The following is a 21,906-nucleotide window of genomic DNA, read 5'->3' on the forward strand; positions in this document are numbered from 1 at the left end:
GTCAGGAAAATGGAAAAACAGGTCAATGCGTGAATAAAAATGGAGGGGGAGGGTGGAGGTGGAGAGGAAAGAAGAATGGGGAGCAAAGGCTTACAGGTGGATACAGGTCGGGGGGGAATAGAAGAGAAACTGAGATAGGATGGTGAGAGGGGTAAGAAGGGCAGCTCCGATAAGAGAAGGAAGGGGAGGGGTGGGGAATTGGAGGAAAGGAGGCAGAGGGCTAGGGAAAGAGAGATCGGGGAGGGAATCAATAAAGATTCTAAGTCAATACTAATTATGTCTGGTTCAAGACTAGTATAAGGGATTGTTCCTCCAATTTGCGGGTGGCCTCAATTTGGCAGTACACGAGGCCATGAACAGACATGTTGATGTGGTAATGGGGTGTGGAATTAAAATGGTTGGCCATTGGGAGGTCCTTGCTGTTGTACGGACAGAGTAAATGTGCTCAATAAAACAACCTCCCAATCTCTGTCCAGTCTCTCTGATGTAGGGAGGAGGCATCAGGAGCACTGGATGCAGTAAATGACCCCGGCAGATTCACAAGTGAAGTGTTGCCTCAATTTCAAGGACTGCTTGAACCTCGAATAGTGGTGGGGAAGGAAGTGTAAGTACAAGTGTAGCATTTTTTGTGGTCAGATGGGTAGGTACCAAGGGGGTGACTGGTGGGAAGAATGAGTTGCGGAGGGCATGGTCTCTATGGAAAGCAGAGAGGGGTGGTGACTGGAAGATGTGTTTGGTGGTAGGATCACATTGTGGATGGAGCAAATTGTGGAAAACGATATGTTGGACGTAGAGGCTAGTAGGGTGCTAGGTAAGGACGAGGGGAACCCTACCCTTGTGGCGTCTGGGGGAAAAAGGTAAGGGGCAATGGCAGATATGCAGGAAATCGAGATGGTGAGGTTGAGGTTGGAATTAATGGGAGTAGAGGGAAGCCACATTTTCTGAAGAAGGAGGAACATCTCAAATCTCAACAAAAAGGCAGGCCTATCTGGGACCCATGTGAGTACCCATGGGTACACCTGGACAAAGAGGGATGAGTTTCTCCAGCACCTTTGTGTATGGGACTTGACTCCAGCATCTGCAGATTTTCTAGTACTGCAGTTGGCAGTATCCTATCTTGGATCATCTGGTCAGACTTGTTTAAAACTGCACACCGCACGCCATTGTTCAATAAGGATTCAGGGAAGCTGAGTTAATGTGTGTGCATTTTGCTTTTGTCAGCCTTTCTAAGCATCTACCTGAAGAATGTGATGAAGACCAAATTTTAATCAAAACCAGTGAAGAAGCAAGAAGAAAGTATGATAACATTGGAAAAATCTGTTCTTGATAGAACTTGAAACCTTTAGGATTCTAGCACTTGTCAGAGTAAAATATATATAAAAATATCGAAATGTATGATTATATTTATAATTATTAACTTTCAAACAATTCTATGATAAAATAAGGATTATCCTTCATTCATTTTAATAGTGCAGTCTGTATCAGTATTATTTCTGTGTAAATACGTTGGGGCCACAAGGACTGCCCAATGTGGCAGATGGTATAGAACAGTGATTCTCAACGTTTTTCCTTCCACTCATTAGTAAGGGATTGCTTAAGGTGGTATCTGAGTGGGAAGGGAAGGTTGAGAATCGCTGCTCTAGATCCAATTGTTACTGAAATATTTTGCTTGAGAAAAATTGTCATTGGCCCATTCCTTTGGAGTTATGAAACCGTGCACATAACGAGTCAATTAGGGACGATTAAAACAGTGGTTTTCAACCTTTTTCTTTCCACCCACATACCACATTAAGCAATCCCTTACTAATCACATGGCATAGGAAATACTTAAAGTGGTATATGAGTGGAAAGAAAAAGGTTGAGAACCACTAGTATAGAGCAAAACTAGAACAACATCCAACTATGTTTCATTAAAGTAACTTGCCAGTGTTGCTACTTTAGCAGACAAAAAAAATATGCTGGAAGGACTCAGCAGATGAGAAAGCATTCATGGGTAGAGATGGGTAGTCAACATTTTGTAACTGGGGGAGGGGCCAGAGGTGATATGGGACAGAAAGCATAGGACATGGGGAGACAGTGGAGAGACAGATGGAGGGAAAAACTGTTAGGAAGGGGTGGGGGAAGAAAATTTAGATTAAAAATAAGTAAAGGAATAGGTAAAGAAGAGATGTAATTAACAAAAGTAAAACATGAAAGACAGCAGGTACCGTGGTTTGAAGTAAAAACACAATGCTGGGAAGGTCAAATAGTGTGCTTTATACAGCAAAGATAACGATGTATAGCCAACATTTCAAGCTTGAGCCCTTCATCAAGGTATGGGAAAGAATCAGATGGGAGGGAGGGGGTTACCTAAAATTAAAAAAAAACAATGTTCCTGCTGTTTAGTTTAAGGCCATCCAAGAGGAAGGTGATGTCTTGCTGCCCAAGATTATGTTTGGTCTCAACCTGACAATGATGGCCAACATGGACAGAAATGCCACCGTAGGAAGGGTTGGGGAACTCAAATGGTTGATTGCAGGAAAATCCAGTTTAGAGCCACAGAGTGTAGGTGTTCGGGGAAGCAGTCACCCACTCTATTTGGTCTCACTGGTGTACCCAGTGAAGCTCCCTCTACATCGGTAAGACCAAGTACAGATGGGTGACTGCTTCTCTTTGTGGGTCTAAACTTGAACTTCCTGCAGCTCCTCCAACTCTTCCTACATTGACATGTCTGTTCTTGGCTTCATCCATTGTCAGGGTGAGGCCAAACAACACATCATATTCTTCCTCCTGGGCAGCCTTAAACCAAATGGCACAAACATTAATTTTTTCTAATTTTAGGAAACTCCCACCCCCATCTGGTTCCATTGTTTCCACCTCAACTTCACCCTTTTCTATACTTACTTTTTTTTTTCTCTCTCCCTTCATCTTCCTTATGGTTTCTCTCTCTGCCTGTTTCTCATCTGTCTCTCCTCCTCCCGCACTCCCACCTCTGCGGCCCCTTCCTGGCTTTATTCACATTTTATGTATGTAATTTTACCTATTTTTATCTTAGTCTTGATGAAGGCTTCAGACCCAAAATGTTGACCAGCCGCTCCTACCCATGGATACTGTCTGACCTTGAGTTCCTCTCGCAATTCTTTGTTTGCTCAGGACTCCAGCGTCTGCAGCCTCTGTGTTTCTCTCATGTCACTATGTAAACTGGGCTGGAATGTGAATGCAGGATTCTTGAGATAAATCACATCTTGTAATAATGCGATCAATTTCTCAGTCATAAAATATTTGTAAATTCACCATTTAAGTATTGGTGCAGTTAATATCAGAGCTTACCTGAATTTAATATAGATACTAGTGGCTTACACATAGTAAATTCAACAATTGGAAGTTTAAGAACCTTGATTAGTTCAATTGTTATCAGAACAACAGAGCAAATTCTTCTTTTCCCATTTATTTTCCCCAGATGCATCAATAAGAGAATGTTCAGTTTAAGAGGGAGGTACAGTTGGAGTTTGACTTGACGGGAGGCTCAGTGTTGGCTGGTTCTGGTCTTCACAGAGATTGCCTTTGTCTCCCATTTGTTGCTTTCTGGGAATGCCCTTGTCTGGTGTCTCTCCATGACATGAGGCAGACGCTGCTTTGTCTTCATAGTTCGCGGACAGCTCGTCATTATTGATGATGCAATCCAAGTCATCCTCGTTCTGATGGTCCTATTTCAGAAATAAAGCCACTTGTTGTTAGTACGGAAATAGACCCCAATGTGATTCGGATAATAAAGTTGCTTGTGGGAAATTGGTTGTCCCAAAATTCAAGAAGGAGATCGTGGCAGATCTATTTAAAAAAAAAGCTAATTAAGCTTCATTTAGAGTACTGTGCATATTTATGTTCACAAGGAGGGTAAAGAAGAAAATCTGCAGATGCTGGGATCAAATGCAATATGCAAATGTGCTGGAGAAACTCAGCAGACCACAGCATCAATAGGAAGTAAAGGGTAATTAATATTTTGGCACAGGGCCCTTCGTCAGGAATAAAAATCACAAGGGTGTGGTTAAAAGTGAAGAGGAATATTAAGCAGGGATTGTTAATCAAGTCTTAACATAGAAAACTACAGCACAGTACAGGGCCTTCAGCCCATGATACGCTGACCTATATATTCCTACCAAAAAAATCCGAAACCCTTCCTACCTCATAACTGTCTATTTTTCTTTCATCAATATGCCATTCTAAGAGTCTCTTAAAAGCTCTCAATGTTTTAGCCTCCTCCATCAACCCTGGCAAGGCACTCCAGTCATCCACAACTCTCTGTGTAAAACTTACCCCAGATGTCTCCTATAAACTTTCCTCCCTTCATTTTGTACAGATGTCCTCTGGTGTTTGCTACTCCCACCCTGTAATTGTTACTGATATATTTTGCTTGAGAAAAATTGTCATTGGCCCATTTTCTTTGGAGTTATGAAACCGTGCACATAACGAGTCAATTAAATAGGATTAAAACAGTGATTTTCAAACTTTTATCTTTCCACCCACATACCACCTTAAACAATCCCTTACTAATCACAGAGCACTTATGGCATAGGGATTGCTTGAGGTGGAATGTGAGTGTTAGGGGCAGTTTGAAAACCACTGGTTTAGAGGGCTATGCACCAAATAGCCAGAAGCCTAATCGCCTGAATATGATTGTCTGATCTCAGAAGCTAAGCAGGTTCAGGCCCTATCAGTCAAGTACTAGGGGAGATCGCCATGGAATCCCAGGTGCTGTAGGTTTCTGTGAGGGGTGCTGGACAAAGTGGCGACACTCTGTTTGCCTTACGGTAGACAAATGTTAAAGAATTTCATGTATGTTACATTCAAAATGTAGCATTATGAGACAATAATGAAACCTTTACCAAATGTAGGCAGGTCGGACTAGTGTGGGTGGGACATTTTGGTCAGCGTGGGCAAGTTGGGCCAAAAGGCCTGTTTCCATATTGTGTGTCTGTATGAGTCTGTAAATTCATATACATAGAATTACAGGGCAGCTGAACAATTCTTCTTCACTCAGCCAGTTGTGAAGGTCTGGAACTCAAGTCCAGCAAATGGATTAGAAAGGGAATATCTGTATTTAAAATAAAATGCAAATGTAGTATATGATGCGATCTTTGGTATACTTTAATGTCTTTGCATCCATTTCCTGCTCAAGTCTTGTTTATTGGAAAATTGGGACTTCCAATTGCATTCATTTTCATGCTTTGTTGGCAGCCATGAGGAGGTCATCCACATGGCACATTAATTAGACATCCTGCAAATATTGTTGCTTACATACTTCCATTGCAACATGACTCAACCCCCACCGTCTTTACCATACTTGTGCGGCCACTTTCAATCAGCTATTGGCCTGAACTCCCAGATACCTCTGCATATCAGGGCTTTTAAGAGCCCTGCCATGAACTGTGCACGTTTCCCTTACATTTGACCTCTCAAAGTGTAGCCCCTCACATGTGTCTGGATTAAACTCCAACTACCATTTCTCACTAATCTACAAACTGTTGTACTCTTTAGCCCTTTTTCCATTGGCATCCCAGTTAATTGGCCGTGCAGTGTCCCAGGATAGGAAGCCCTTTGTGCTTTTTTCACTGGGCTACCCTTAACTGGGGCACTAATTGTTTTTCTACAGAAGACACACATCCCTGGGGATCAGAGTGTTCTAAGCAGGTGACTTTCTGCTGTCCCTTTTCCACTGGTTTTATCAGTACACCAATGGCAGCAAATACCGGAGATATAAGTAGGGGTAGAGGCGGTTAATCCTCAGTGTGAAATTACATCATTTGGACAATGCTCCTTTTCCACTGGACCCCGTCCTAGTAAATTCCCAGTTAATTCCAGGGACAGGGTACCAGTAGAAAAGGGGCTTTCGATAGTCCTCTACACTGTCCGTAATCCATCAATCTTTGTATCATCTGCAAAAGTATTAAACCAGCAAAATACATTTCCTCCTGTCATTTATAATATATATTCCCTCGCTCTACTGATTGCGGTTGCACATAACTCTTTACAAAATAGAGTAACACACATCTTTGTTTCTCCAGCACTTTCGTGTATTAATCACACATCTTTGATGAACATTTTTCAGTTTCAATTTACTCTAAATTCTAACGCTGTGTGCCTTTGCATATCAACAGATTGTGAGCTATGAAGGAAGCATTTTTAGTTCGACTCCTGCAGACCATTGCAGTGCACGTTCACAGTAAATGCTTGGGTTTACGTCAGTTCACCTTTAACGTATAAGACCATAAAACCATAAGAGCAGAAATAGGTTATTCAGCTCATTGAGTCTGCCCCACCGTTTAACCATTTCCCCACTCAGCCCCACTGCCTGGCCGTCTCCCCATAACCTTTGATGATCTGGCTAATCAAGAACCTATCAATCTCTACCTTAAGTACACCCAATGACCTGGCTTCCGCAGCTACCTGCAGCAACAAGTTCCATAGATTTACCACTCTCTGGCGGAAGAAATTCCTACACATCTCTGTTCTAAGCGGATGCCCTTCAGTCCTGAAGTTGTGCCCTCTTGTCCTAGTCTCTCCCTCCATGGGAAGCAATCTTTCTATGTCTACTCTGTCTAAGCCTTTCAATATTCAATGAGATTCCCCCTCATTCTCTTAAATTCCAATAGATACAGGCCTAGAGCTGTCAAATGCTTCTCGTTGGATAACCCTTTCATTCCAGAATCATTCTTGTGAACCTCCTCCGAACCCTCTCCAATTTCAGCACATCTTTTCTCAAATGAATACCCAAAACTACTCACAATACTCAGTGGGGTCTCACCAATGCCTTATAAAGCTTCAACAACACTTTCCTGCTCTTATATTCTATTCCTCTTGAAATGAACCCCGGCTTTGCATTTGTCTTCTTCACCGCTGTCTCAACATGTAAGTTTACCTTCTGTCTATCCTGCGCTTGGATTCCCAGGCCCCCTTTGCATTTGGGAATTTTCAATTTTATCCCCATTTAAAAAATAATCTGCCCCCTTATTTTACAAAACTCTTCCTCCACGTTCAAACCCAACACAGGGGTATGATTTACAAACAAAATTTAATAACTCATAAGGATCTTGCTACTAATTTACTTGTTTCACATTATATTTTGCATTTGTTTCAAGCAACTGAGCTCTAGCAGAGTTACGCATGGCTTAACTATTCATATTGTGGCTGAGTTTATGTGTTTCTCCAATTCCAGTCTACATATTCACTCCCAGCTTAGTTTCATTATATCAGAACTTCACATGCTGATACCAGACAGAGATCGACGGAGAATAAACTGAGTCAGAGCGAACAACACTACAGGCTAGCAAACAGTGGGCAAGCCTGCGGAAAGTACAGGCTCAGCAAGACAAAAATAACGACCAAAAGATTTACACCCAGGCAACCACCACGGCTGTGGTGCTGGAAACAGCTGGAAGCAGGTAGGTCACTTCATGATCTAACAAAAAAAAAACACTTCTGAAAGTCATGTCCAGAACAAGGTAATTCGACATCCTTACCTGCTGTGCTTTGGCACTTGTTAGCAGCTTAGCCAGAGGGCCGCACCAAGCGGGCAAGGTTGTTGTGAGTGGTGGACCAGCGTGCGTCAGAACCGGCTTCAAGTATCTTTGCAATTTAGTTGAGGAAAAATCGTGCTTTTTGCTTCTAGTATCAACTACAAGCTTTTCAAATGCACTGATTAATAAGCTACATGAGTAGATGACAGTTACATGACAGTGGCACAGCAGAGTTTCTGAAATTCATGACAATAGATGAGTGATAGTGATAGACAAAAGACCGCACTGTTATATAAAACTAACATTTAAAAAATGTTACTGGAAGTTTGTTCGTCCAAAGCTGAGAATGAAGAGCCGTGACTTTTAATTTTCTGCACATTCATTGAAACAGTCTTGCAGCGACGAGTGTACCGATCAAGAAGGAGATTGGATCAGATTGAAATGTCCAAGGACCAGTACGTGGTTATTGTTCCAAGGTCAGCGACCACAATTCTACATGGTTATTGCACCAAGGCAAACAACCCCATTTCTCTGTTCGTCTTTATTACTTACAGGTGCATTTATCAGTACATTACGAAATGGAATGTCTGCCAGTAGATTTCACCCTCTCTGACCTTGGAGTCATAATGTGGTGTGGCCTAATGTGGGCCACAATTCTCATTTAGAGACTGACACACTCTTTGGTTGGAGACATTTGATCCTCTGAGGCAGAGGCAAAGATCCCGTGACACCAGTGGGATTAATGGATATGTGCAAGATGATGGATTTTAGGAAATCAAGTTGAGATGGGATCTATTCAGGGAATGTGAATGAATGGAGGATCTTAGAGTTCATGTCCAGAGTTCCTTGGAGAAAGATAGGGTGGTGAAGAAGGATGGAGCATTCTTGCTGATCCAGCTCAAGTAATTGGAATTGTGCACTCCCAAAAGCTAGTATGTATCTATTGTCTCCACCTCAGCACCATTGGTTTGGACAGGTCAGTGGGCACCACCACCCCTCCCCCCTTAATCTATGATCAGCTCTCTTGTCTTACTGACTTTGAGAGGTGGTTACCTTTCCACCAGGCCACTCAACTCTCAATCTCCTATTTGCATTCCTTCTCATCATTATTTGATATCTGGCCTACGATCGTGGTGTTGTCAGTAACTGGAGCAGTAGTCTGGCCCCTCAGATGTGGGTATTAGTAAGGTGATGAATGCACACCGCTGCGAAGTGATGATGTCAAGTGCAATTGTGGAGGAGATGTTGCTGTCCATCTTCACTGATTGCATTTCATTTAAGGATTCCATTGCAGAAGGGGTTGCTGAGACCAAGGTCTCACCGTTTGGGTTGGGGGATTTTCTGGTTTTGAAGTTGGTGCTGTAGCTTCTTAAAATCTGGCTTTGTCTCCACAAGAGTAAAGCCCATTAACTCTTCAAAACATTGATATATTTGGAATCTTCATTCTATTTATTTATTTAGACCTTCAACACGATTACAGGCCATTTTGGCCCACGAGCCCGTGCCGCCCAATTTACACCCAATTAACCTACACCCCCAGTATGTTTCAAATGATGGGAGAAAATCCACGCAGACACAAGGAGGACATACAAGCTCTTTACAGACTGCACAGGAATTGAACCCTAGTCCCGATCGCAGGCTCTGTAAAGGCATTGCGCAAACTGCTACGCCAAACGTGCCGCCCATCATTTATCTTTTTAGTGACAATGCCCAATATGCTGGAGAAACTCTGACGAAGGGCTCAGGCCCAAAACGTTGGTCACCTTTTACTTCCTCTGGACGCTGCGTGACCTGCTGAGTTTCTCCAGAGCATTTGTGTTTTGCACTTGACCCCAGCATCTGCAGACTTCCTTGTTTAACGATGGTATATTATTAATGTAGAGACCTGCCTTCAGATTTGCTTGCAGACAAAATTTAAACACAACTTGAACTGAACCCAACCTGTCAGAAAATTGCAAATGTCATCCCATTATTCAAGAAGGGAGGGAGGCAGCAGAAAGGAAATTATAAGTCAGTTAGCCTGACCTAAGTGGTTGGGAAGATCACAAGATTAAGGAACAGAAGCAGGCCACTAGGCCCATCGACTCTGTGACTATGTTGAACTATGTTCACACCTAGTTCCAATTTCCTGCCTTTTTCCCATATCCCTTGATACCCTTACTAATGAGATACTTATCCATTTCCTGGTTAAATACACCCAGTGATCTGGCCTCCACTGCTTTGTGCGGCAATGAATTCCACAGATCCACGACCCTCTGACTAAGATTTTGGAGTCAATTATAAAGGATGAGATTAAGGAGTACTTGGAGGCACATGACAGGATAGGCCAAAGGCAGCTTGGTTTTCTTTAGGGAAAATCTTGCTTAACCAACCAATTGGAATTCTTTGAGGAAGTGACAAGCAGGATAGATAAGGGAGATGTAGTGGATGTTGTGCATTTGGATTTTTAGAAATCAATTGACAAAGTGCTGAACAAGATAAGAGCCCATGGCATTACAGGAAACATACTACCATGGGTAGAGTATTGGCCATTTAGCAGGAAGCAGAAAGTTGGAAATCAGAGATTCAGAAGGGTCCAGGGGACCATGGTCTGCTGACCATTGACGGCTCCACCGTAGAGATCATCAAGAGTATCAAGTTCCTTGGAGTGCTCTTGGTGGAGAATTTCACCTAGTCCCTTAACACTAGCTCCATAGCCAAGGAAGCTCAGCAGTGCCTCTACTCCTGTGCCAGCTGAGGAACATTCATCTCCCACTCTCCATCTATTCTACAGAGGATGTATCGAGAGCATCCTGTGCAACTGCATCACCCCCTGGTTGGAAGCTGTACCTCCTCAGACCACTAGACCCTGCAGAGGATAGTGAAGTCATTGGAACAGATCATTGGGGGCGCTCTTCCTACCATGAAGAACATCTACAATACTCATTGCAGGCGAAAGGCAATAAACATTGTGAAGAATTCCACACACCCCTCATGTAAACTGTTCTCCCTTCTGCCATCTGGTAGCACTTGGGCCCTTAAGTCCAGATTGGGCAACAGTTTTTTCCCCTAAGCCATCAGACTCCTGAATTCCCAGAACATATTTTGATAGTGTACAGTGGACTTTTACTGTATATGTCTTAATATTTTAATATGAGGTCCTGGAGAAATGCTATCTCATCTTTACCATGTAAGCATGGTATGAACGATAAATAAAGGTGACTTGACTTGACTTGGATCATATTCTGATTGGCTGCCAGTTGCAAATGGTGCTCCACAGGGGTTGGTGTTGGGGCTGCTTCTTCTTATGTATTAATGATTTGGATTATGGAATGAATGGCTTTGCAGCCAAGTTTGCAGATGGTACGATGGTCAGTGGAGAGGCAGGTAGTGTAGAGGAACCACAGAGGCTGCAGAAGGACAGACAGATTAAGAGAATGGGCAGAGAAAAGGAAAATTAAAATAAAGTGTACAGTTATGCACTTTGGTAGAATAAATAAAGACTATCTTTTAAATGGGGAGAAAATTGAAAATGCCCAGGTGCAAAGGACCTGGGAGTCTTTGTGGAGGACAGCCTGAAGGTAAATGATGAGACGGTGGTGAAGAAGGCAAATGCAATGCTGGCATTCATTTCAAGAGGAACAGAAGAGCAGGGATGCGATGTTTATGCTTTGTAAGGCACTGGTGAGACCTCACCTGGAGTATTGTAAGCAGTTTTGGGCTCCTCATTTAAGAAAAAGATGCGTTGACATTGGAGACGGTTCAAAGGAGGTTCACAGGGATGATTCCGGGAATGAAAGAGTTATCATATGAGGCGCATTTGACAGCTCTCAGCATGTATCCACTGGAATTTAGGAGAATGCGGGGGGATCTTTTCGAATATGAACAGAGTAGACGTAGGAAGGTTCTGAGTGTGAACATTTTTGTTTTCAAGAAAAACTTAAGTTGGAATATCAAAGGAAGTGGAATTCATCCAGGGCACTGTGTAGATACTGAGGCGGCAGATCCAAGAGAAACAATTGTTTTTTTTTCCCCACAGTCTGACTAGCAGAGTTCTGTTTTCACGAGTAGTGTCAAAGTGAAAAGTAAGTGAGGTTAGTACAAAGAATGTGCAGAAAAATGTGCCAACTGTTTTTTATTGAAAAATCAGAAATGCCATTCTTATTATTTGAGAATTTGATGAAAAATGTCAGTAAATTTAAAAAGCCTGCAGGCCCGGTAGGAAAACTGTGTGTAGAGGTGTAAGATGGAGAATCACAGCCACAGTAATCAGGCTGCAAGTTTCCTGTTAGGGACTCTATAATGTCCTAGTGTGGGTGGCACAGTTAATGTAGTGGTTACAGTGACCCGGATTAAAATCTGTAAGGAATTTCTCCCCGTGTGTGCGGGGGTTTCCTCCCACCCTTCAAAAGCCTATGGGGGTTGTAGGTTAATTGGGGTATTTGGGTGATACGGGCTCGTGGGCTGGAAGGGCCTGTACGTCAAAGTTTAAGTAAAGAAATAGTGATATATTTTTACAGTGAACAGCTGCAGTGGTGTGTATTTCACGGCCTCCAGGGTATATGCTAGAATAAGATCGATGATTAGGATCTTAGTTGGTCTTAGAGTTATGCAGTAGGTGGGCAGTGGATTCTGTCTCTACTGCGGACAGTCCTGCTGGAATTTACATGCTTCATTTCCATGTATAGCCAAATTAAAAATAAAGAACATCAGGCCTTCCAAATGAAAGAGCTGTTTATAGTCCTTGCTAATTTCTTCTTTTCTTTGGCTTGGCTTCGCAGACGAAGATTAATGGAGGGGTAATGTCCACGTCAGCTGCAGGCTCGTTTGTGGCTGACAAGTCCGATGCGGGACAGGCAGACACTGTTGCAGTGGTTGCAAGGAAAAATTGGTTGGTTGGGGTTGGGTGTTGGGTTTTTCCTCCTTTGTCTTTTGTCAGTGAGGTGGGCTCTGCAGTCTTCTTCAAAGGAGGTTGCTGCCCGCCGAACTGTGAGGCGCCAAAATGCGCGGTTTGAGGTGATATCAGCCCACTGGCGGTGGTCAATGGGGCAGGCTGCAAGAGATTTCTTTAGGCAGTCTTTGTACCTCTTCTTTGGTGCACCTCTGTCTCGGTGGCCAGTGGAGAGCTCGCCATATAACAGGATCTTGGGAAGGCAATGGTCCTCCATTCTGGAGACGTGACCTACCCAGCGCAGTTGGATCTTCAGCAGCGTGGACTCGATGCTGTCGGCCTCTGCCATCTCGAGTACTTCGATGTTGGTGATGAAGTCGCTCCAATGAATGTTGAGGATGGAGCGGAGACAACGCTGGTGGAAGCGTTCTAGGAGCTGTAGGTGATGCCGGTAGAGGACCCATGCAACACAGTAACAGACCTTTTCGACCCAATTTACACCCGATTAACCTACACCCCTTGTATGTTTTGAACGGTGGGAGGAAACCGGAGCTCCTGGGGAAAACCCACGCAGACATGGGGAGAATGTACAAACTCCTTACAGACAGCATGGGATTTGAACCCCGGTCCCTATTGATGGCGCTGTAACAGCATTGCACTGACCGCTAGGCTAACCGTACCGTTGAAACCCTTCAACAGGAATAGCAAGGAATTGGCAGCAGCCCAAAGAAAATGGTGGGGCTGGCAGGTGACAGCTGAATACAGGTAATCGGTGAATATGGGTGGGAGGGGGAAGGAATAAGTAAAAAAAAAGAAGAGGTGATAGGAGGAAGGTTGAGAAAGATTCTGAGAGATGGAAGGAAGGGAAGGGTGTGGGAGCTGGAGGACAAGAGGAATGGTGATGGGCAAGTATAGGAGGCAGGGAAGATAGGCACTGCTTTACCTCACCACCACTTCTCTCACCCTCTATTATCTCAAAATCATCGGACCTAGAGTCTAACATCCAGGATTAAGTTAGTAGAAATTTCCCTCTAGGGAAGACCACAGTCAATGTTTATTGTTCAATTCATGTCTTAATCTGTTGGTCACCTGGGTTTTAGGGACACGGCCTTGCTTCTCCTCAAATGTATCCAATTTAGGAAAATGCTGTCTTCAGCCTGCAGTCAGTTTCAGACACTCCAAGGCCTGCAGGGTTAGTTAAATCTGCTATCTTAAAGTGTTAGTTCCACACAAATAAAAAATGGACTGAAAAATGGGAGCACATAATAATTGACATTTAGTTGGTGAAGAGAAAGGGCAGAATTAAGATAGGGATGAATTCTAGAACTTGTCTCCTTCATCTCTTCAGAATGGAATGGTCTCGTCTATGTTGCTGTGCTCCAACATAACACTAATAGTTATAATCAGGCCTAATTTCAGATTACACTTCATGTGAAACCAGCTGAGTTTCTCTGTGTGCTTTTACTACAATCATAGCATCTGCAGACTTTTGTGTTTCATCTTTATTCTCCAGTCACCTTCTGGCTCAACTATTCCACACTTCTGTCTGATCTCCCCACCATAAACGGCCTTCACCCATCACCTGGGGCTTGCTCTCCATCATGGATTACCTCAGCTTTAAAAATTCTCACTTTTACTTTCAAACACTTTCACTGGAGCCAACTTCTGTCATCCCCCTCCTCCCATAGAGTAGCTTTCAGATTCTCAACCCTTCCGTTCTCTTCAGTGAACCAAATTTTCATCACTTCGCCACTGATACTTTAGAGTTCAGCTGCCAATGGCCAGAGACCTGGAAATCACTCCCTACTTTTTTCTCTTCACCTTTTAAATGCTCCTCAATACAGGAGTAGATCTCCAGTCAGAATTTTTTGGCCTCCAGCAATGTTAAGGAGAAAGAATGCTTTGGATTCTGTTTATCAATCCTTGTCAAATTTTAACAGAGGTTTCTTCATACATCTTGAGTTACTGTATTTACAATGCAGGATTTGGCAGCATACAGAAAATTGAGTAACAAACTCTAGAAACTCATGATCATTTCAATACTAAGTCAACAATTGTCCTACCAAGCACCCCCAAGTCAGATTCAGAATTGGCTTCAGGATCATGAGATAGTTAAACTTCTCAAGTTCAGAAGGTGTTCCTCCTTGCTTAAGTTTTCTGCCGCTGTCATATGTTTTTCCATGTGGATTATTGCATTTCCATTCAGTGGCAAAAGCAGTTCATTGTGCACACAGGAGGTTCAGGGAACTCGCTCAGTTCGTCCCAATGCCATCCAGCACTGGACCTTCAAGCAACTGGGTGTTAGGTCAGTTTCACATCATTAGGTGCAGGCTGAATACACCACACTGACATTGTGTGGTTTAATCAGAGTCCAGCAGCAGCCCAAGTCATACAACATGGGCAAGGAAGAAAGTAACTCTGCCGTCCATTGTTGAGATGGTTATGTTCATGAAGATCTATGCCCTGCATCACGACCCCTCCCAAGAAATCCACTTCTTCCCAATGATCACAGGAAGCTTTACAGTCACGTCACCTGGGTAGACAATTTGGGCTGTAGGGCCTGTTCGCATGTTGAAATAATCTGACTATTTTGTAGTACATACATTAAAATGCAGATCTCCAACTTTGTCTATCACATATATGGTTGTTCATCCGACTGACTTCGTCTGAAACTTGCAAAGTCTACTATTTTAAGATGTTAAATGAATAAACATCTTACTGCTACTAAGTGATGGGGGAGGGGGCGGGTTTGAATAAAGAGGGATGGGAGGTAACTTCTGAAGCATAAAGACCAGCATGGACTCATTGGGCTGAGAGGCCATTTTGGTGTTGCAAACTCCCTGCAAACTGGAAAATATAAACACATTGCTGCAGAAATAACATTCATTCTTAAAATTCCTTTAGAACTCTATTTCCTTTTTATCATGTTTTGCTTTGAGCTTAAATTTAACTCAAACCACGAAGAGACTGTTCTGTCAATAATGGGTTCTGTGTCATAGTTAAAGTGTGATCTAGTTTTGAATGGCGGTGAGCACCTGCAACTCTTGTTTGTCACTATCTGCAAAGTTCAGCAGAATCTAGTGCAGCATTCAATCTACTTCTCAGTAAATGTCATCTCTCCACTTTATCACCTTCAAAATATTTACCTTTTAAAAAAAAGATTTGTCCTCAAATAGAGAAGAACACACTCGTCGTGATTCTTGAGATTCAAAGGCGGCAGATGAAACATAAGGATGATTATTTTCCAGGGATAAGAAAGAAAGACACCCTGTATATTTTGCTTTTTATCTCCCAGAGCTGCAATCACTTTCCATCATTGAATGTCAAGGCCCAAAGAGATCACCTCAGTCTAAGTTATTTTAATAACTCAACCTGCAGCAAGTGTCGCAGTAAAATAGATACTATTCAGAAAGCAGGAAATTGACTAATTTGCAAAGCAGCGACAAAAAGGCACAAGTATGTGACCTAATTATCCAGTTAGCAAAAATCCCCTGACGAGCTTCTCATTTAGTCACTGTGACTCTGGGGCAACAGTAAAAGTTTAACCACATCTTGCAATCACTCCTCTGATTGAAAGGAAAGGTGACTCAACTAATCCTTGCCTTTGTTCACAGTGAGAGATGAACATAACTGCAAAGTTAAAAAGTGATTAAATGCCCACAATTTATTTTTTTGGGACAGGGCTTTCTTTAGACAGACCAACGTCATCCAAACTATTCCCAGGTCTGGGCCAATCACACTTTGTAAACATGGAGTGTATGCGAGAGATTCCTGCAGTTGTAAAATGTCAGATGTTGGACTGAGCTGCATCAAACAAACTACACCCTGCACAAGGAGAGTTTTGTACATCAACACAGATGATCCAGTCTACATTCGTCCTAGATCTTTCCACGTATGCAAGGAATTATTGGGAATCTGGGGACATTTTCACTAGACAAATGATATAATGGAAGAGCAAGATGTAAGAAAATTAGAGGATTTTGGGCTGTGAGGTTGGAAAGTTTTAGAGTTTTAGATTAATGCTGAAATAGATTTATATAGGTCGGGGCAACATTGTGGGTGAGAGGGAGAGAGAAAGACAAAATTCAGCTATATGTCAAAGATATCATCTTACTTCATGCCAATTAACTCTCCAAAATTTAGAACATAATGTTGCAATATTACTGTAGAACTTATATTGTAATTGTGAATCTTAAAATGATGGTTAGATTTATAATCATTGCATTTACAACACATTCAGCTCAGCAGGTCTATGCTGGAGTTTACAGGCAGAATTAACCTTCACCTTTAATTAATCTCTATTTATTCTGTTCTTTCATCTGAATATCTGCGGATCTACACGTTGAGCCCCATTTTTCTATCAGCTACAATATTTCCACATTTTTCTTTGCTCATTCCATTATGCTGCCTCCAAAACACTCGGAAGAGTGGAGTCAGGGATGCAAATGACAGTCGATCGAACAGAACTGATCAAGTGCAAGTTGAGCTTCAAATGCTGGGGTATGCTGGACAGGAGAGTTCAAATTAATTGATCATCACCTCACTGTACAACCAGCATTCACCTGGACCATGGTGCACACATATACACACATAATGTACAGCACCTAATAATCACATGTTTACCTAAAGAAATAATAGAAATATTTTGGAATAATTTACTCGTTTTATTGACAGTAAAACCCCTATTATCCGGAAATCAAGCAAATGGCAACTTAAAGCAACCGGCAAAAAAAATTCGAGGAAAGTAAATAAATAAAAAATAAAAATAAATAAAAACTTAAATAAAAGTTTAAAAGTGCAAATGTTCTCTGAAGTAAGAGATAAACTTTTGGTGAAGACAGGAGCAAATCTCCAGCCAGCGGAGTGTTTTGCTTGTAGCAGCTGTTTGAATAAAGTTGCATTCTGCTTAAGAGTCTTTATCTTTATTTTATTAAGTATATTAGTAAGGCTTTATCTGTAAACTTGTGGGGGGGGGGTGTGGTTCATTATGACAGTGGCACAGTTAGCACAATGCTATTACAACGCCAGCAACTGGGATTAGAAATTAAATTTAAATGTTATAAGTTATGGGAATTACCTGATTAAAGTGAACGTTACATAATTATGGACAACAAAACTTTTTTTTTCAAATTACATTTTGCACCGTCTTTTGACTTTTAAACTGTTTATTCTTCATGCAGGTGTATTAGTTAGGCATTGTAAGAGTGAGTCTCAAGCAACCGGAAAATTTGCATATCTGGTATCTGTGATCTCCGTAGGTGCTGGATACCGGGGGTTTTACTTTATAAGAGACCCAAGGTTACAGGATACCATTCATGAACTTCACATCCTGTGTGAAGGAACTGTTTTGAGGCCCAGCAGTCCTGATCCTGATAATCTTGTACCTCCTTCTGGATGGTTGTAGGTCAAAGATATTGTATGATGGATGATTGAGGTTATGCTTTTGTTAGTTCACTGATGTTGATACCAATGCTGCGTGCGGAGATTGAGGGTTCAGGAGTCACCAAAATGATCTCTCGTGCTTCAGGATGCCTACAGGATGATTTGGTAGAATCCAGGAGCTGCCTTAGAGATCATTGGCTTCAGGTTTGAGGCCTTAATCTTCAAACCCCCTGATTGTCAGATGGGAAAAGGCTGTGCAAACACACTGAGGGGAATGAAAAATCTCATAATAAATTTCTGCCTTCACCAACATGTTGTTTGTGAGAAATGGACTGGTCTACATCTTCCAGATTCATGTTGTGACATTAATTATAGTCAGGGGGTGGTATTGTAGAGTAGGGCTGGTTCAAAGTTCAGATTCATTATCGGAGTGTAATGACAACAACCTCGCGCTCAACATCAGGCGATGATTGTGGACTTCAGGAGAAAGTCAGGATACACGACCCAGTCCTCATCAAGGGCTCAATAGTGGAGAGGGTCAAGAACTTCAAATTCCTAAGTGTCAACATCTCTGAGAATCTGTCCTGCAATCACAAAGAATGCTCACTAGTGGTCATTCTTTGTGAGGTGTCTGAAGAGATTCAGTATGTCACCGAAGACAGGTGTACAGGTGGAGAGCATTCTGGGTGGTTGCATCACTGCCTGGTATGGAAGCGCAAACTTTCAGTACAAGATTAAACTCCAGAGGGTTGTTAACTCGGCCTGCAACATCACAGGCACCAGACTTCACTACATCGAGGACATCTACATGAAGCGGCGACTTAAAAAAGCAACCTCTATCCTCAAAGAACCCCACCACCCAGGCATCCCCTCTTCACATCAGGGAAAAGGTACAGGAGCCTAAAGACGAGCACTCAGCGGCACAAGGACAGCTTCTTCCCCGTTGCCATCAGATTCCTGAATAATCAACGAACCAAAGACACGGGTTTACTTTTTGTGCATTATTATTTTTAAAATTATTTTATTTTTAAAATTTATTTTTATATTGTAATGTCATAAGATAATTATAATACGTATGTTTTAACTAAGACGCTGCTGTAAAACACCGAATTTCATGACTTGTTCATGACAATAAACCCTGATTTTGATGACATCACATACAACGCTGAGATTTTTTTTCCTGCGGGCCAGGTAGATTTTCTACTTATTTGTAGTGCAAACTATATTCAAGGAAAAGATTCGTTTACGAAAAAAAGACTCATGCAAAGTAAAAGTCTTTATCTGTGTCTCTGATTGAGTATGTTGTGGAGGAGTCTGATGGTGGAGGGGTAGCAACTGTTCTAGAAGCTGGTGGTATGAGTCTTGTGGCACCTATACCTCTTTCTTAGTTGAGAGAGGACCTGTGCTTTACAGTTATTGAGGGAAGACCCATCCTTTCCAACTTATCTCTGTACAGTACACAACTCTAACATAACACTATTGGCACAATAATTTGCTTCTCATTGCAACAGGTCAACGGCAAATGCTATCTTACTGTCAACTCCCACCCCAGTCCGAGAGAAGCTGGCTCTGTCGAGGCTTTAAAGAGCCTGTTAAAAGTGGTTTATTTTAAAATTCTGTCACCCCAGGCTCTGGACCCATGACGGTGGTGCCTATGTTCGGCAGCAGCCACGAGGGGTTGCAGGCTCTGGATAAGCAGAAAACTGGTGCAGGGCACGGGAAAATGGGGAGACCACCCCCCCCCCCCCATTTGAGAAGGAGAAGCTGAGGGGATGACCATCAGTGCAGTGACCATATTTCAGATTTATTGTCAGAGTACATATATGATATCAGGTCAACACTGAGATTTTTTTTTCAGGGGGCGAGGCAGGATTACTAGTGCAAAAAAAACCCGTACACAGCATATAGATGTAAACAACTAGAGAACTATGAACATAATGAATGTAAATATACTGTGCAATGCAGAGAGAATTAAAAAAATCAATAAAGTGCACAATTAAGAGTCCTTAAATGAGTCTCTGATTGTTGTTGAGGAGTCTGATGGTGGAGCTGTTCCTGAACCTGGTGGTGTGAGTCTTGTGGCATCTATACCTCTTTCCAACAGCGAGAACAGAGTGTGTTGCTCTGGATGATGTGGATCCTTGATGATTGCTGATTCTCTCCGATGGCAGCGTTCCCTGTAGATGTTCTCGATAGTGTGGAGTGTTTTGCCTATGATGTGCTGTGCTGAGCTGTGTCCACTACTTTTTGGAAGGCTTTATGCTCAGGGGTATTGGTGTCTCCATACGAGACTGTGATGCAGCCAGTCAGCACACTTTCCACCACACATCTGTAGAGATTTGCCAAGGTTTCTTCCTGAGGAAGTAGAGATGCCTTCTTCACAATACCATTAGTGTGTTGGATCCAGGAAAGATCCTCCGAGATAGTGATTCCCAAGAACTTAAATTTGTCTCCACCTCGGATTCCCCAATGATCACTGGATTATACACCACTGGCTTTCCCTTTTTGAAGTCAACAATCAGCTCCTTAGTTTTGGTGACATTAAGTGCAAAGTTGTTGTTGGTACACCATTCAGCAAAGTTTTTTCAATCTCCCTGCTGTATGGTGACACATCAATTTTCTTTATGCAACTCACTACTGTGGTATTGTTGGCAAATTTGTAGATGGTGTTAATATTGTATTGAGCCACACAGTCATAGGTGAAGAGTGAGCAGAGCAGGGAACTAAGAACGTAGCCCTGTGGTGCTCTGGTACTGATGGAGATTGTAGTGGACCATGCGGGACTCTGGCTAAAGAATATACAAGCAGTGGGCTGTTGGTTATGATGCAAAGAACTCATGCAGGCTGTGAGCTGTTGGCAACTGTGGTCAAAAGACTCACACCAGGCTGCAGACTGCTGGAGATTGGTCCGAGCCTGGCTGAAGGGGTACCAGGCATTGGAACTGAGATGCAAGAGGGTGCCGATCATGTCAGAGATCTGGATCTGGTACTTGGGTTGCTGATGGTTTGGAGTGGTCTGTGCGGCTGTTGAGATTGTGGGGGCACTGGAGGTGAAGCCATGGACATTCATTCAAGTGACTTTAGGGGGACTCTCTTTTGCTTCTCTCTCTGGTTGTAAGGGGCGCTGGGAAATTTCTGCTAATAGTGAGTCTTTTTCTGCCTTATGGTAGAATAAAGGAAACTTTGTGTAATATCAGATCTTTTGTTTTATTATGTGACGCTATCATACCAGCAAAATGAATAATCACTCTAGATCTTGGACTCAGTTCATCCCTTAACTTCCTCATCAGCAGACCATAATTAGTACAGATTAGCAACATTGGCTCTTCCTGTTGACCATCAATGCAGGAGCATCTCAAGGCTACATGTTTAGTGCCCTGCTCTATCCCAATGATTGCGTAGGCAAGTTTGGCTCCAACTTTGTCCACAGTACACAATTGATAATGACGCACCATTGTTGGCCAAATAACAGGAAATGATGAATCAAAATACAGGATGGAGATCGAAAATCTGGCCATGTGTTGCCAGAGCCACAATCTTGCTCCCAATGCTATCTAGAGCAGGGAGCTTATTTGTGGACTTTAGGGAGGGGAGCCGAAGGACCAATCACCTGTCCACATTGATGGGATGGTGGTGAAGAAGGTTGGCTCCTTCAAGTTCTGGGGAGTCCATATCTTGGAGGACCACTCCTGGAGCCAGCACATTGAGGTGATGATGAAGAAGATGCACCAACATTTCTACTTTCTAAGAGATCTGACAGGATTTGGCAAGTATCAAACGTACACAAGTGTACTATGAAAAGTATATTGACTAGTTCATTATGGCCTAGTTTGTTAATTTGAGTTTCTAGGCTACAGAAAGTAGCAAATCTAGCCAAGTCCATCACATACTCCGTCCTTCCATCCTTCAAAGACTTTTTTATGAGGCACTGCCTAAAGAAGGCTGCCATGATCAGAAAGGACCACCATCATCCTGGTCACAACCACTTCTTGCTGCTACCTTTGGGAAGAAGGTACAGAAACATGACGTTCAGCACCTCTAGGTTCAAGAATGGGTTTTCTCCCACAGTATTGCTTAGCTCATGAAGACACTGGGGGACAATGTGCATGGAGGACATGACGATAAATTGGACACATTCAGAGTAGCAGGACAACTCTGGAT

At 42.6% G+C, this 21,906-nt stretch overlaps 1 protein-coding gene across 1 annotated transcript in view; it reads right to left on the reverse strand.

Annotated features, from left to right (window-relative positions):
- Window positions 1-3,411: 3,411 nt before the first annotated feature.
- The window catches only part of LOC138742667 (sodium/hydrogen exchanger 9-like), a 391,181-nt gene continuing 372,686 nt past the window's right edge, over window positions 3,412-21,906 (reverse strand). Inside the window, exons 15-16 of the mRNA XM_069897383.1 lie at window positions 7,497-7,602; window positions 3,412-3,686 (exon numbers count right to left, since the gene is read on the reverse strand). Of these exons, the coding sequence (XP_069753484.1) occupies window positions 3,465-3,686; window positions 7,497-7,602 (328 nt within the window). The 3' untranslated portion in view covers window positions 3,412-3,464. The remainder of the gene's footprint in view (window positions 3,687-7,496; window positions 7,603-21,906) is intronic.

The sequence above is a fragment of the Narcine bancroftii genome, chromosome 9, assembly GCF_036971445.1.
Source record: "Narcine bancroftii isolate sNarBan1 chromosome 9, sNarBan1.hap1, whole genome shotgun sequence".
Classification (NCBI taxonomy): domain Eukaryota; kingdom Metazoa; phylum Chordata; class Chondrichthyes; order Torpediniformes; family Narcinidae; genus Narcine; species Narcine bancroftii.